The 16738-nt window shown below is 44.0% G+C and overlaps 2 protein-coding genes across 4 annotated transcripts in view; both read right to left on the reverse strand.

Annotated features, from left to right (window-relative positions):
- Nucleotides 1–12680, reverse strand: part of LOC106742958 (formin-like protein CG32138) — a 56888-nt gene extending 44208 nt beyond the window's left edge. For 2 of the 3 annotated variants that reach the window (XM_014616345.1, XM_014616346.1), the window contains exon 1: nucleotides 11836–12057. In XM_014616345.1, coding sequence (XP_014471831.1) covers nucleotides 11836–12057 — 222 coding nt within the window. Of the gene's footprint in view, nucleotides 1–11835 lie in introns of all 3 variants that reach the window. The other variant, XM_014616347.1, reaches the window with a different exon arrangement.
- A 2747-nt stretch (nucleotides 12681–15427) lies between these two features.
- Nucleotides 15428–16732, reverse strand: LOC106742921 (N-acetyltransferase 10-like). Its single transcript, XM_014616283.1, has 4 exons — nucleotides 16635–16732; nucleotides 16178–16350; nucleotides 15833–16084; nucleotides 15428–15760 (listed from the first exon to the last, which is right to left on the reverse strand). The coding sequence occupies exons 2-4, from the start codon at nucleotides 16289–16291 to the stop codon at nucleotides 15539–15541; spliced, it is 588 nt and encodes a 195-aa protein (XP_014471769.1). The 5' UTR covers nucleotides 16292–16350; nucleotides 16635–16732; the 3' UTR covers nucleotides 15428–15538.
- Between the last annotated feature and the right edge of the window lie 6 nt (nucleotides 16733–16738).

Here is a 16738-nt window from a genome sequence, read left to right on the forward strand (position 1 = left end):
TTAAAAGTTCAAGAAAGAAGTTGGAACAAATATAGTATATCGTTCAAGTTTTTACTAGTCTATAGGTCATCTAAGTATATGCGAACTGTCCTCGAGAGCGTCAGAGTAGTATCAAAAACTCGGGGGGGGAGGAGGTGCATTGCGAAAATGCACGCATATACGCCGGGCGCAAATGCGATACTCGTTGCGAGTACGTACGTCGAGTGATTTACGATACCGTGTTTACCGTGTCAAGGTGTGCGGTTTTGCGCGCGAACCTCGCGTGAGTCATCGCGTGGTAGGGAGCGGTGCGGTAGGCGGCGACGAAATTTTGCCCGCGTACGGTATATCGTTGCGGAGGAGAAAACAAACAGTAAAAAGAAAAAAAAAACGAGAGAAGAAGAACGGAGAGAAAGAAAGAAAGTACACGAGTAATTATTTCGGCCGATATCCTTATTAAAGAGCTCTCCGGATGATTTTAATCTCGACGGAGGCGGCGACGGCGGCGTTCGATCGACGTCGGCGATGATCCCGCCGACACATTTTCTCCAGACGCCCAGGGGAGGTCGCCGCCTTGGATATACGCGGCGTGACCCGTGGAATAACGCGTCGTCGAGTACAAACGATAAACCTCGAACTCTTATATTTATCTACTAACCGCACCGCCGCCGTTCGGCGCTCACGTTTTCACGCTGTGCATGTATAATGAATACACTGTGGAACGACGACTGTATGTTCGCCCTTCGCGGCACAGCGGTCGCCGTTGAAGTAAAAATATGTATGTGTGTATTGTTTTATATATATAATATTTACGTGTATAAATGTAAAAATGTGTGTTAAATTTATCAGCAATCAAATGTATTGAATTGTGTAATGTCTTATGCAATATTTTTCAGACGCACGTGTTTATCTCGATACTAATTACTTGAAATTATTATGTACATCTGAGTAATATGGATCTAATTTGCAGCATTTCGACCACGAATGAACGATCCCTCAAATAATGCCTTATTGTGAAACTGCAAAAGTACCGAGCAAAATGTTACAAGGTACGCTTCCCTTCGCCTGGAAATTGGCGTATCGAGTTAACCGTTTCTTGCGGATAACGCGTTTCCTGCATTCGCGGTTCGTCATCTGAGAACCAAGTCGACCGGTTGTTGCTACGTACCGCGTTGTGTATCTCATAATCCGTCGTAAACTTCAAACTACCAAACTCATATAACAAATACAACATAAATTCATCAATCTAAATGAATACGATAATAAAAAGAGAACATAACGAGAAATTAATATCGACGACTCTGAGTCAAGATGATAATGAATACCATCTAAACAAAAGCGAGACCAAACTCGAGAAGCTATCATTAAGGCTAACATTAAGATAGGTCTTTAACGAGATAATTAATATCTTTAATAAACAATCATTTAACTTTCAACTGGACATGCATCGCACACAATTGCCTATCCCGTCTCCACGGTTCCGAGTCGAATATTCGTGACAGGGTTGATTCTACAACACAGGGTGAACTTTACAACACAATAGAAGCTGAAATAGCAAAATAACCCCGAAAGTTTCTAGCATCCTAAAACCAAATTCAAGCCTTTATTAATCTGCAAGCCATCTAAATATGTGCAAATCCTTAAGAGCGTCAAAGTAGCATGAAAATTCCGACTCGGGCTTTCTCTCTCTCTCTCTTTTTCTCGCGAGCTTTATTAGATTTTCGCTCGTAGGACATGAGAGGAAAGCGAAAGAGGGCTCCAGACCGGGAAGAATTCTCTTCCGTGTGGCCCTCGAGCGGTGTTGTCTCATGAATCGCGCGGCGGTTTCTCTACGACTAACCGGCGGCTGACTCATCGGCGAGTATCTATAATGAAACGAAATCCCACGATAATTTCCAGCCGCCGGCCGCAAGGAGAGACGACAAAGAATATACGCGGCGAGGCGAAGATGACGACACCGCGATCTCTCTCTCTCTCTCTCTCTCTTTCTCTCGTTTCGGGATCGTTAACATTCGCACGCACGCACGCACGCATGCACGCCTCCAATCGTCTCAATCCTTTGACGATCCCCTGAACTGTCCTCGCGCGAAGCCACGCGCAGCTCCGACGAGAATAACGGAACGAGAGCGGCCACCGGGCGTAATTAACGCTTCGACGCACGAAGTCGCAGCACCACAAAGTGGCTGTTACGCACCATAAGAGGATGGGTGGCTCTGCGTCTCTTCCCGAGTCGAAATTTTGATGCTACTTTGACGCCCTCACAGATAGTTTGCGCTTACTTGGATGACTTATAGAGTAGTATAGTATAGTAAAAACCCACTTTGGCGAAGTTATACTTTGTGTGTGTGTGTGTGTGTGTGTATGTAAGGGGATGCTTATAGCCGTTGACGAATTTAATAAGTAAAATCGATAACGTAGAAGTGATCTTCGAAATGTTATGTTACATAACATTAACGCGATCACGCTACTTTGTACTCTATAAATATAGATCTTACGTAAACTTAATACGATATAAACGCGAATAAGATGAAGTGCGTTTTGTTCCGTTTTATCATACTTTTAACGGAGAATCTAACCAAGATGCATAACATTTTTCCTTAAACTTTTCGTATCTTTTTATTCTACGTGCAATTGTAAAGGTACAGAAATGTTTTTCGAAATATGCCTGATTGGAGCAAACACACAGAAGTTTAAGCCACCATCGTGATTAGTGAGATTAAATTATATCATTAGAATTGAACTTTATTTGCTATCTCAGCTTCTCTACTGTTGCAGAATTAAAGAATTGGAGCAAAATTTCGACTCGCGGTGCGACTTCGAGGTATTGTCGAGGAGGCGGTTTGCACGACACGCCTTGGACTTCGCGCGGCTCCTCCGCTCGCTATCGACCGGGCGATTGCAAATATAACTCGCGATATGAGTTCGCAGCCGACACACGCTTCTGCACTCGGATGCGACGGCGAGCTTTGTTAACGGCGGGCAGCGCCTCTCATCGCGAGGCTCCGCGTGATTGTTCGCTGTCGCGTGTCGTTCGTTTCGTCCCGCCGGCGGTGATTTTCTCTCGAGACGCGTGTCGCACGGCGACTCTCGTGGTGTTCCTCGACGCGAAGACATCCGGATTCTACGTCCTCCGTCGACGCGTCTCCCATCCGAGGTAATGCGTTCCCGGCGAATCGTCGCGCTCCAACGAGTTCGCGATCGTTTTCACGGGACCTCGTCGCGTGTTCGTCGTCGATATCGATCGTTCCCTAAGTTCGCGTCGCGACAAAGCGCGATGTGAGACACCGCGACGTTCGACACACTCGAGACGGGAATGCATAATCGCGGCCGCGCATCTTGTAAGGAAACGCTGCCGCGGAACTTAATTAGCAAACAATATAGAACTACGTAGACGGGTCGATGTATATCAGAGTATTGTTTTCATAGATAAGTAAAAAACCTCTCTTTAAATGACATGAAAAGTCGACACTCGAAATTAACTATCCTTAAATAAAGATTAAGAGCGTCAAGGTAGTATCAGAATTTCGACTCGGCGGAGGACTATAAAAATATCGGTCTTGAATTTTTCGCAGAAATCTCTGCGGAACTCATCGAACGATCCAATATTAATACGGTGAAGAAAATATTATAGTCTCGACACGCCGATCGCGCTGTTCCGCGCTGTAATCTTCGTTAATCCAATTCTGCGAGTATAAATGCTCGCTGTGAATTATGAATGACGATGCGATCTAGCGACGACGATTCGATCGCCGTGCCTTTCATCTTCCTCGCGCTAATAAGTGAGCGAACTAAGGAGCGAGCGAGCGAGCGATCGATCGATTTTTCTCAACGACATCTGCTGCGTAAGTCGTCGACGACGTAAGCCGCGTCGTTAGCGCGTTCTATCCATCAACTACGGCGAGCGGGCATTCTCTGCCATGTTGCCCTTCCAATCACGGCCGTGGCGATGCATCATAATCGTACGGAGATCGAATATCAAAGTGTCTTGCGCAATACACTTTTCTACCGGTGTTGCAATGTCGAAGTATGTTTAGATACGATGATTCGTCGAGTAAAATATCTCAAGTTTATCGAGAGTAATCGCGACGATAAACCCGACACGCGGGATGGATCGTCCTTTAACAGATTTTCATTGATTTTCATTGTACAGCTTCAGCTTAACTGAATTATTAAAGATACGGTAAATACATGTAATTCGAGATACATATATTCGTTATCTCGTTTCATCAGCTTTTTCATTGGCCGTTCCAGTCAATTTTGAAGACGACATTAAATATATAATATTGTTCCGTTAACTTAATCTTCCTTTAGCGGAACACTGAAAAAAAAAAACGAGCAGAGTAATTTTTTGGCAACTTTTGAGTAACAAATAAAAACATTAGAATTTGGTGCTGCTGGCTTTGTTCCGCTAACTTGTAAGACGTGGCTCGTCGTCCAGCGCTCGTCGAGCCAGGGCGACTCGCCGACGCCGCGAACGGTCTTTTCGGTGAAAAATGCGAAGTGTCGCGAGAGTAACGACCGGCGGAAAGCGGCCTGCTGCTGCATTAACGACATTGATCGGCACGATAAACTCGCTTCGCGAAAGACGCCACGAAGGCAGCAGAAGGGTCTCCCAGTGCCGTTGGTGTCGCCGCGCAAAGGACGTTTAAACGATAATTAGTGTCCTCAACGTCGCGCGTCGTCACGTTCCGCGCGTCTACGCGCGTTTCTTCGAGCTGGTCGGAGAAATCACTCACGACGGGGATCGCGTGCCGGTATCTTTCTTCACGATGCGGGTATCGTTTCGATCGGCGATGTGGATCTACGGCCGTTTTGTCGTAACCGCTCGCTCGCTCGTTCGTTCGTTCGTTCGTGCGATCGATCGATCGGCCAGCCGGCCGATTCCACCGTTATTACGAGACCCGGCGAGAAACCGTGCAGCTTCATAGTACGCGAGTTTCGTTACTTTTTCATTAATCTAATCGATCGATGGGCGCGGCTTTAGCCAGAATCGAGCCGACGAGTCTAGCGGTGAGATCAAAGGTTACCGAACCGACATTCGCGAATGTTTCGCTCCTAAGTTAACACGTCGACCGTCAGAGGCCTGTTCAAGTTAGCACCTCGAAATGCAAAGCTTTTATTCAAATTCACGCATCATTTGTTCGCCTATTGTTCAAATTTTCTTTTTGGTAAACAAAAATAATATTCATCATTCATCAATCATATCCCCATTATTTTCCTCCATTACTTGAAACGATTTTTCTTTCATCAGCACTTGGCTATTAGACCAGGCACTAAAATACATAAAAAAAAAAACAGTGAAAAATAAAGAGAAAGAGAATAAAGAAAAAAAAAAACAGACAAGAACGAGGTTCAACCTTGAGGCCGTATAGCAACGGTGATTACGTTGTAATCTGAACGTATATCTGTTGGATATTGTGACTAACGGTGGGTTAATGTGACGCGGTAATGTCATGGTGCCGGTCGCCACTCAACGAGTTAATTTGTACTAATTTTCAGTTGTCATATCGGTGACGTTGCGTAACAATTTCGCAATTAATCGCGACACTGGACCATTGTCGCAATTTCATTGCATACTTTTGCCGACGTCGTTCCTCCAGCTTAGAAAGCGTGCCGCCATGTATACCGGATTATTGACACGATGTCGTCGCGGAATATGCGAATGATCGTGCAATAAAAATAATCAGACGTCGGAATTCGTAAAGGGAAACACCGGGGAATCAAAGCGGCGGCCTGTACTGCGAGCGCTTATGTACGCAGCACAATATGCGGGCGATGCACAAGTAGTTTGCGCCGCGACCGTGCAGTGTCATAATTTCGCTATCGAAACGGCTTATTTGCGGAATTGTGTCTCGCGCGTGTGACTAATAATGCGTTAGCTACAAATGAGTCGTTTGTATGTGCCGCTTACATCACGCCTCTTACGACGCCGTAACGACTCGAGAGCGAAGTCAGGTGTGAAGATAAATACGCGAGCGAGCCGAGCGAACAAGTGAGTGACGAAGCAACGCGATTCGCGTAACTTGACGATAACTTGGCGTAACGATAAAATACCTGGGTGTTTCGATTTTCCCTTTTTTCTTCCCGAGTACACGCAGGGAATTTTCCTCGATGATATAAACATGAACCGGAAAATGCCATGATACTTTTGCTCGCTTTGGATATATACTTGGAAATGTTTGCATTAATAATAAATAAAAATGGCTTTAATATTATACGAACTTTTGCAAACACTAAATACTAAGGAACTGGCTAGTTTTACCGTCTAGTTGCGGCGCCGAATAAAATGGCTAATTTCTAGGTAGTAACCAGAATTCCTGACCTACTATCGGCTAAATTCTGGTTTATTTTCTACTCGGGTTCTCGATTTTATTTATTTATCTGTGACACTGATACGCACGAGAGAGAAGAATATAGGATAAATTCCTACAATTTTTACAACACCGCCTCATCTTCCTCATCTTCGCGTCTCTCGAGATGAGCTTCGCGGCTTCCCGTACTCCTCTGCCCCCGTCGTATCATAAATCCTCGGCCGACGTGAATCGCTGTGCTTCCGAAGGCACCGCCATGCGAAGACACCGGTAGCGGACGTGTGTCTCGCTTGCACAAAGGATCACGTTCAGCCCGCCGAAATACCGGGAACTATACGTACGTGCAACATCGGCGGCTGCAAGACGCGGAGGAGAGTCACGGAGGTCAAGAGCGGGTGGCCGGGAGGAGGGACATAGCGGAGGAAGAGACGAGACGAGGGAAGCAGAGGAAATCGAATGAAGGCGAGTTAACGCGAGCTGAAAAGGGGACCCGTTGTTTACGATATGTTCGTCGCTTGCCGCGAACGACGGCCGTACGATGCACAATCGAATCTTATTTGGTGAGAGCCGCTGTTCGTAGGCGGCGCCGCGTGTCCTCTCCTCCATCTCAGTATCCATCTTTCTCTTTTTCTTTCTTTCTTTCTTTCTCTCTCTCTCTCTCTCTCTTCCTCCTTTCTCTCGATCTTCTCCCGGGGTGCACGGATTCTCTCGCTTTCGACCTCCCGACATTTCGTTCTACGAGAGAAAAGGAGACGCAAAAGAGAGAGCGAGCGATTTATTAATAATCCGGCGTCACTATTTAATTTCGAATACTATGCACGAATGATCCGGGGAGCATCGCAAATATTGAATAATTGGGCTTTATGGCATTATATATGTTGCACAATTATCGTGTTCGTTGTTATACACGAAGGGACAATAGACACTCCTTGCTATTCATAATAACAGCACGATATATCTCTCAACTGAGCTGACAACGAGCTCTCTCTCTTCATGTTCTCTGTCAGTATTGTCTTCACCTTTTTGTCTGCATATTTTTACGTGAAAATCATTTGGCTCGTATTATTGCTTGTTCAGTATTTATGTGAGAAGACTTTCGAAGCAACTTGATACTTCATCACGTAACTGTAGTAACAGATGCCATATGCTTTTCTCGGTGCAGGCTATTCGCGGCATTTTGATCTGAAATCTCAATCTCCGACGAGCGCCTCCACGATCTCCGATCGCGCTCCGATTCTAAGCTTCGCTTGTCCCGCGGCACGAAGGTCGCGTGTAAGGCACGATCCACAATGGGTGTAAGAAGCCTTTAGCCTTTTGCTCCGAACTGTGACTCAATTTCTGGCAAAAGGTGTTTTCCACGCTACCTGACGTCGTAATCCCTAAGCTTCGAGAGTTACTAGGACTTTTGGTAACGCGGGGGACGCCTTTTGCCAGAAGAGTCACAGTTTGGAGCAAAAGGCTTACCGCACTAATTGTGAAACAGGCCTAAATCTCTTTTGCTCTAAGCAATAAAATGTAACCGTTTCCGGCGAAAACCTCTCCCACGCTGCCGAAAATCGCGATAAAACACTTCAATCTTGACAACTACGACGTTTGGTAGCGCTAGAAACCTCGCTCTAGAAATTACGTGCCGCACTTTAACGCTCGGAGCAAAAGGCTAAGGACTTACCACACAATGAACTCATACGTCAAATCGAGAAACAGGAAAGGTCTCGGTTTATAGCGCTGAATGTATATGCGACTGCAGACGTACGGGGCGCGTCGATCGCGAAAGAGGCGTCCCTTAGCACGCAATGAAATACAACGCAAGTACGCAACGGCGAACGCCACGCTCTCGAGTCACGGACAACCACTGGGCGCGCGACCCGAGTTCACTCGAGTTCAGATATTAGCCACTATAAGTTACAGGCCACACGTGTTGATACCGATCGGCTTGTTACTTACGTTACACCTCGGGGCGGTGAAGATAAATACGATCGTGCCCTCTCACGTCGCCGGCACGCTGCGCCGGCAGGACGCAAAATGCGAGAACCACGCTTGATGCACCTCTCACTCAGGCCGCAGCCGCGTGTCCAAATTGAACGTAAAGTTCGCACGCGATGAAATGAACGCGGCCGACGCTCACCGGTATCTCGTTACTGCAACTGCCTCCCTCCGTCCCGCCTCTCTCAGCCGAAAGGACGCGATTTTTTTTTATTATTCACAATTACGAAGCTCGCCGCAAGGGAACGACGTCGAATTCGTCTTGCGAGGTCGCGTTTTCTGAACGAGCTCTTCGTGGAAAAAATATTCGGGGGATATTAACCGACTAAAATGGTTGTATCTTGCTTCCTGCAAAGTTTTTAAAACGTTTTTCGTGCCGCAATTGCACGGCGATTTGTCGTCAATTGCACGCTGATCGTGTTATTTTTTAATCAGAACAAAATATAAAAGCTTACATAATTTGTTAACTCTATTTAAAATTCCTTATGTAAATTTCAAACACGTCCAACTTTATCGCTTATTATTTGTTATTGGAAACGAATTTTCTGGAAATTTATTTTTGTTAAAAAAAAAAAACAGTTCGTTTCTTAATTTACATGTTAATTGTGCTAAAAAATTGTCTTTATGATGAGGTCGGATGTAACATTCCCGCATAGTACTCTTAACTGTGCCGAGATTGGACGAGGCAAATTGCTGCATTAATCTCACCAAACTTTGTCAATATTGCGAGAGATGTCGGCTCGGCGCCGGCGATATTTATCGACGATAATGTCATGTGAACGAATAATGTATTTCACAGAGGATATTAGCATCTCTCGATTAAATCGTCCGGTCGATATTCGTGGAGCAGTCCTGACAGTTCGTCAATATTTGTCGACGGGCTTGCCGTGCCAACATCGGAAGGGATAAGAGAATTACCGGTCATGCGAGGGTGTCTTATCTCGATCTCGTTCGACGGGCACGCCACCGTGTTTTGACAGTCGACGGAAGAAATTAAATTAAAATCGCGCTTGCACACGCGCTTGACGCGCAGGTGCGCCAAAATTCATACGAATCCCGCCAGCCGAAGAAGAAATCTTCATCGAGCCCGCATATGTAATACATATACTTCGTTCTCGCAAACAAGACAATCAATCGAGGTCCTTTTTCATTTAAATTAAAAAAATGTTATTTACTCATCCGCGATATATATTTTATGCGGAATGAGGCAGTAAGTATCACCGCTTTGAATATCTTGGAAAAATACAAATATGTTAACGAACGAAAAGAGCAAGGCAAATAAGGGCAGATTGCTGTTTGCGGTAATAAAAATAAAGAATTTAATATATATAAATATATATCTAATATCCAAACGTTCCATTATTTATTGCCTTATCCTATATATTATATTATACACATTCATTCGCGATAATATTCACAACGACCGATGATCATTGCGTCGACGTAACGTCAGAGCCGTGTCTCTCCGGACAGTCCGATTTCTCTCGCGTCTCGACCGAAGGAATAACAATGATGAGGCCGTGAATCGCGAAGGGCCGACGATGACGCGTCGTCACGATACGGCTCGTCCGCTCGACAAGATGCGCACCGGATGCGCGAGTTAATTAGTCATCGCAAATATTCGAGCGTCGAAGCAAGCAACAATCGACAGCGATTGTGGGCGGGCGGCCCTCGGGGCTATTTTCATTCGTGAGTAAAAATATCGCCGGCCGAGAAGCGGAAGGATGTGACGTGAATTTTCGAGAGGCTCCGAGCGAACGACCACGGTCGCCGCACGCCGCTGACAGTGTTCGTCATGTGCACGACGCGCACAAGTTCAAAGGTTCTTTTACGAGAACATGCAACTCGGGATTTATCGAAGGTATCTTTCAATCGCGTCTCTCAAATCTGAACGTCGAAGCTCGATCGTACACGATCGGTCAATTAAATATGCGTCGTTTTGTTCGATGTCCTATCGTGATCTCTCGTAATTAAACGATCTCGCGCTTCTGTAAGATTCGTAAAGACTCTGGGATTTCTGAGCAAAAACTGAGCGATTAGAAATAGGGATAAACTTTCATATGAACTCCATATATCACGCTGTATTATTATGTATTACCGTGCGCACTATTAGCGCAGCGTTCACATGGCTCGAATCTTACGAATCTGTGACACATGTGGTATTCAAATTAGATTAACTGCAAGCGCAACGCCGCCGAGGAGTTGATAGAACGAGCAAAAGAGATCAAAACGTACAATCGGCGTAGTGTATGCTTCATCATTCTCTGGACGGGAAATCACACGATTTTTCGCATTAGAACCTGCAAGGTTCAACATCGCGAATAAGTAACTCTAAAAATTATAACATTTCTGATTATAACGGTTTTAATTTTATTTGCATATTTGTAAGACTGAAAATCGTGTAACTTTCAGTCTAAGAAATGGCACGGCACGCATGACGTTGACTATACTCGAACGTAAACACAGCGAATCCTCGCGCTGTGGCGGTGTTATCCGTGCATCGCGCGCAGGAATATTTTGATTGAAAACAAAAAGCGAGGTGTACATCAATCCGACGCAGCTGACAACTCTTTTTGAACCTACTTTCCGCGACAAGTCGCGCGCGCGACGGAGAATCACCATTCCGCGATGAATCTCACCTCCAGTCGACAATCCGAGGCCGAGTCACTCGCTTCTCATTGAAGTGAGCGCGACGCGTCCTACCAACGACAACACGCGCGTGCATTTAAATCCGTAGAGCGCAAACATGTCGCGTTTTTCCACCCGAACGACTCCGGCGAGATCCAGAGACGCGAAGAGATTCGCCGCAGGATCGCGCTCGCGAGCTGTTCAGGCTATTCTGCGATGTCTCTGTGACTGCCAGATGCAGTTGCAAGGATCCGTTCCGGTGTAGTTGGCCGTACCACAAAATTATAAACGAAACGACAATAATACATACAGCCTGCCGTACCGGGACGGGTGCTCGCAATCGCACGGTGAAAAATTTTCTGTCAAAAATGACCCAGTGAAACTTTGTGCTGCTTTAACACAAGTTTCCAACGCTCGGTCATGCACTTGTTTCTCTCTCAAGTGGAAAAAGTGCAACCCAGTTTGGTTAACCGACAGACCTAATAGCTGATCTTGTCAACGCTCGGTTGCACATTCCTGCCACTCTAAGGTTAAGATCCATATTCTGAGCTCATTTTTATCGATGAGAAAAAATGCCTCTAAAAGTGGCTTAGGAATTACCTGATCGGCTGCCACGTTTAAGGCGCTTTTATCGATAAAAGAGAGTTCAGAATACGGACCTGAAGTGCAATCCGGTTCAGCTATAAAGAACAGACTCAACTTCACATGTTCGAATCAGCCCTCCGACGCGGCTTGTACGCGTGACATCACCCGGTGCGCCAGGAAGACGGAGGAAAAACCCGACCACGTGTTTCACCCAGTCGTGAACCCTAATTTTCGATCACGGCTGCGAGTGGTACACCTCGGGCACCGTGCGTTCGGCGACACAGAGCGCGAGCCGACCGCATCGTCTGCTACAACCGCGGTGCGGAGGAAGAAGAAGCGTGTTACTCACCAGCACTTTGGTGAAGCGTCTCTCGAGCTCGACGGTATCCGGCATCGGTTGTCTCGGCGCGCTGCGTACGCTGCCGCTGCGTGCGTGCGGTCCGCCCAGGCTGCCCATACCCAGGCTGGGTTGACACGAGTGATGAGGCACGCCGGCCTTGACACCGCCGACGAATACCTCGCGCACACCGCCATCGCTCTCGCCGCTGCGGCTGCTCTGCACGATGCCCATAGCTCCGTTTTGTTCTCTTTTTTCCTCTTTCCCTCTCACTCTTTCGCTCGCTCGCTCTCTCTTTCTCTCTCACACGTTCTACCTCTCCGTTGGCGCGCGTGTTTCTCCTTCTCGCTCTCCGTCGGCCGACTATTGTCGCTTCCTCGGGGAATCCGCCGAGTTCTCCTCGCTGGTTGCGTCTTCGCAGCACTCGCGGAACGGAAACTCGCGAACAGCGAGGAAGACGCGGCGCCGTCGGCGACGCGTTGGCGGGCGAGCGCGCGCGCGCACACACACGCACACACACACACACACACTCGCGTCGTCGTCTACCACGGGGAAACGTCAACAGCGACGGACGCGACGGTGCATCGCCCGCACGCACTTCCTCGCGGTAGCCGGCGGAGAGGACTCCTTCTTCTTAGGAGGAGGCGGCGCACCGGTGGTGGACACGCGACGCGAACCGGACCGGGTCGGCTCGCGCAACAGGTACCGCCGGGCGGTCGTCGTCCATCGCGCCGGGCACGAATTCTCACGAATGGGCGCGCACGCGACCCTGGCTGCGTCGACGGTTCCGTGGCACGCCGTACTACGCTCCGACGAACACAGCTTCACCCGCACCGCACACGCCGGACGAGACTTATGCAGCATCTGCACCGCCCGAGCTCGCAGCCGCTCGTACGAGACTCCCTACTACCGCGCGCAGCGGCGACGGCCGGCTGCGCATGCGCGCGCGCCCAAATGGCTGCCGCTGCCACGAAATCCGAACGCGACTGTGGAGCGAAACAGCCAAATTTTTGTGGCTAAAGCCTCAGATGCGATTTTTAAGTATGACTGCATGTTTTAAAAGATCTCGGCATACTATATTCAGATCTGCGATGGTCATTTGCAAACTTTTATAAACAAACAATTCTTTATTTCTTTAGTGCCTCCCAAAGAGAACAGAATAATCAAAATGTTGTCAATTTGACGTTATATTGATCAAATTTTCGTAAGAAAGAAATAACTATGCGAAATAACGTAGATGTAGTATTGATGTAAAAGGTGTAATAATTTACAAAATTCACAAGAGCACGTTACAGTTGATCTTTTAAACTAATCTTATCGAAAAGCCGAAAGATCGATTTTTAATCATTTAAACTTCGAGCAACCAATCGGAGTTCATTGAAACGGACAGTTGTATTGTGTAAGTTTGGAAACTCTCCATTAGAGCGCTCTGCTGAAAAGGACGACGCACACGTAGGATGAACCTACAATGGGGAGGATCGGCACTTCCTAACAACGTTGACACGAGATCACACAGCGAAACAGCAAGGTATGATTCGGTCATATCAGCGCAACGAAAATGATGAAAAACGAAGTTTACGAAACCAACTGACATTGAATCTGTAAGTATTTTTGTACTCTTCTGTATATATATATGTGCATTCTCTATGAAACTTAAGCGGTTTCTCTTTTAGCACCAAATCTATCGTTTAAAAAGAACCGGTTAACGGCGAAGCGCACGTTGATAAATGATTCTCGTCACTTCAGCAATCCGTAAGTAGGACTTTCATTATTCTAAACACGAAGTTCGCGCCGTGACTAATTTTGACAAAATCTATTTAAAACCTTGTTATTAAATTTCCATAAAACAAACTTTCCATAAAAACCATCGTCTTTATAATTCTAGAAATCTCTGGTAAAAATTACATGTAAACATAGTCAAGTTTCTCGTGTCCTTGCAAAGTTACTAACAGATATTTTGAAGTTGTCGGAAATAGACAAATAATAGATGTTCGTGCATGATCACCGTGTCATGAGGTAATTTCAAAGTAAACACATGTTACGTGTAATGTACACGTATATAATGCCTTCTTATTCTGAATATTCAAATTAACAATGATGAAAATAAAACGTTATTACTATTGTCTTTATAGCATCGTGCTAAAAAGGACAGAAGTAGATAATTAATTTTTTCTTATTGAATGGCAATTAATTAAGCTCAATGATGTTATAGTTTGATGATCGTAAAGTCGGACGTAAATCCATTAAATATTAAACAATAGATAAATTAACATTTTCTGCTCGATGATTAAAAATCATAATTTGCTTGTAAAATTGGCACTTTTTGTGCGCGTGTTACGCGTCAATTCGTATTAATTTTTATATTTTTTTAAATATCTGTAAAAAATTTTTTGTTAAAAATAGTTCATTGAAATTTTGTTACTTTATTATGAAGAATCCTTTAATATGGAGAATCTATTAAAAAGTACACAAACATATGTTATTAACACATGTTGAGGTGAATGTATCAATTTAACATTTATATTTGTGTACTTTTTAGCACACATTCCCTGTATTAAAATAATACCAAATTTCAGTGGGCCGTTTTTTAGCATAAAAGTTTTTATTATCTAGAAAAAATTCTATTAACTTGTTATTGAAATATATCAGATTAACTTTATTTCATTTTGTTTATGCAAGGATCTCTTAAGGTTTCCAGAAATATGCATGCGCATATTGCTTTCTTTGCAACGGATATTTTATATAAACAACATATAATTAAGTAACATCGTATAGGATATGTTATTGTGTAAACGATATATTACAGGGCACATTGAATAATCATGGCATCAGAAGTAGAGGAGATGTCTTTGGGAAGATGAAAAGTATTCTCTTTACACTTATTGCCGCACAGAGGTGGAGACGAAAACTTTCACATCTGTGTGGAATCTCCACGACTTTTGGACCATATACGAATCGACTTGTGTCATAAAATTGAATACGGACGACGAGAAGCTACCTTTCGATGTTATCTTGAAAATCGATAGGATAAATGAAAAATTAATTTTCTACGTTAAAAGTTGTGCGATGGTTAAAAATTACATATATAACGTCTTTCTGCAGTGTCAGAAAAGTTTTACACCGTACCCTCGCATTACGACGGTCAACATTTCAGTTATGAAGTTACAAAGTCTACGCTCGTAGAACAATTAAAAGGATTCGTTTCCCGTAACAACCCAGAGAACCCGAATTCTTCCTGCGTGGAATCCGATTGTTGCCCGAAAGATGGGCCAAGGTTGTCTGTGCCGATGGGCAATACTTTGAGTAAACCAGTTCGTCGATTTGCAACCAAACTATTATTTTTTCTTTCACTCAAAAATGGACGGTTTCATTTGCAACCATCTAATATATTGTAGATAACAAATTTCTTTTGATTGACCCTAATTTAGAATATAATAATGATTAAGGATAAAGCTAAACCAAACGAATCATAATGAATTAACTGGTATTTAAAAATACAAAATTCGCGAGAAATCATCTTCAATAATTGTATGAGATGTAAAGTCAGGTATCAAAGTCTGGATCGGAATCAACTTTCCTTTTTAATTTTTGATATTTATTCGTTTTCTTTTAAATACAGGACGATTTATATAAATATGATATATAAAATATATTTATTTAAAAATTATAGAAATCTTCGGTATCTTCTTCAAATATTGCAGATTCAAACAAGGAGTTATATATTTGAAGAAAACCTCTTTTTCTTCTTCTTAGATTTTTTCTCGTATACGCTGGCTTCGGTCGGCCTTTTCTCACCGGTCTTGATAGAAACGAGATTTTTACTCTGTTTACCAGATAACGTGCTGGTCCACTCCGCCTCCGAGCCCTTAATAGCGTACTGCGCCAGATTTTCTTTCTTTAATTTCTCTAATTCTCCTTTTTGTTTGATCTTCAATTCCTGCAATGTATTTAATATTATTTTCAACCCGTATTACAAACGAGAATTCTCATGAAAACACGATAAACAAACCTTAGCTGCGCTCTCTAATTCTTCATGCAGATTCTGTGCACCTGAAGGATCCACTTTTACTTGTCCGTTCACCGATGATTTTTTGGTCATCATAGTGTTTTCCAAGTGTTGTTCTGCGATGCTATGCAAGTACTGCGTTGACTTACGTACAGTACGATTGAATAGACCGAGCAACTGTGGAGAGGGTAAATGCAACTCTTCTGCCAGCTTGTCGACAGTTTTGTGTTGCAAACCCAAGCCTAACAGGATTGCCTGAAAATTTTCATGTACTCAGAATCACATAAAATAGCGTTTTTTTTTTTTTTTACAAAGTGAAGATATTGCAAAATTTTCAAAATAACCTACCGATTGCGCTGCAGAGAAATGAGTATCGCCCATCATATTTAAGAAGTATAGGCGACCTAACGCGGGCAATAAATCCGTGATTAAATGATAATCCGTCATATTGTTACTGTACATTAGTAAACGCCTCAGATCGTACGATGTAAAGTAAACGTCCAACAGTTCTTTGTTCAGTGCTGAAACGAATATTTATTTTAGAAAATTTAGAATACTACGATATTTATAGGAAATTGCGATAGATTTTGTAATGCATGAGTAGAGAAATTAAAATTCCATGTATATGAAATATGATTATATCTGTGACATTATATGTATATTTGTAATGAATTTTAATCTGTGATAAATCAATGATAAGTTAATCATAATGAATAAGTAATAAATTAATAATAATTTAACTAATTTATAATAAATGGGTGATACATGAATTATTGGCAAATTAATAGAAAACGAATATACTTACTGACAGATTTCAGTTGTATTGTTTTGTTGACGAGTATGCTTAATGCAAGTGACGCTGCGTACGTGTTAAATGCATAAGAAAGCAGACTCAAAAATCGCCGGCGG

The sequence above is a fragment of the Dinoponera quadriceps genome, unplaced genomic scaffold (assembly GCF_001313825.1).
Source record: "Dinoponera quadriceps isolate SergipeBrazil2010 unplaced genomic scaffold, ASM131382v1 scaffold946, whole genome shotgun sequence".
NCBI classification, from domain to species: domain Eukaryota; kingdom Metazoa; phylum Arthropoda; class Insecta; order Hymenoptera; family Formicidae; genus Dinoponera; species Dinoponera quadriceps.

What these genes read in the sequence shown, in the direction of transcription:
- LOC106742921 (XM_014616283.1), bottom strand. Translation starts at nt 16,291, where the DNA reads ATGTACAGTAACAATATGACGGATTATCATTTAATCACGGATTTATTG. An exon ending in ATTTCTCTGCAGCGCAATCG is followed by an intron (nt 16,085 to 16,177) that starts GTAGGTTATTTT and finishes GAAAATTTTCAG; the next exon opens with GCAATCCTGTTAGGCTTGGG. An exon ending in AATTAGAGAGCGCAGCTAAG is followed by an intron (nt 15,761 to 15,832) that starts GTTTGTTTATCG and finishes AATACATTGCAG; the next exon opens with GAATTGAAGATCAAACAAAA.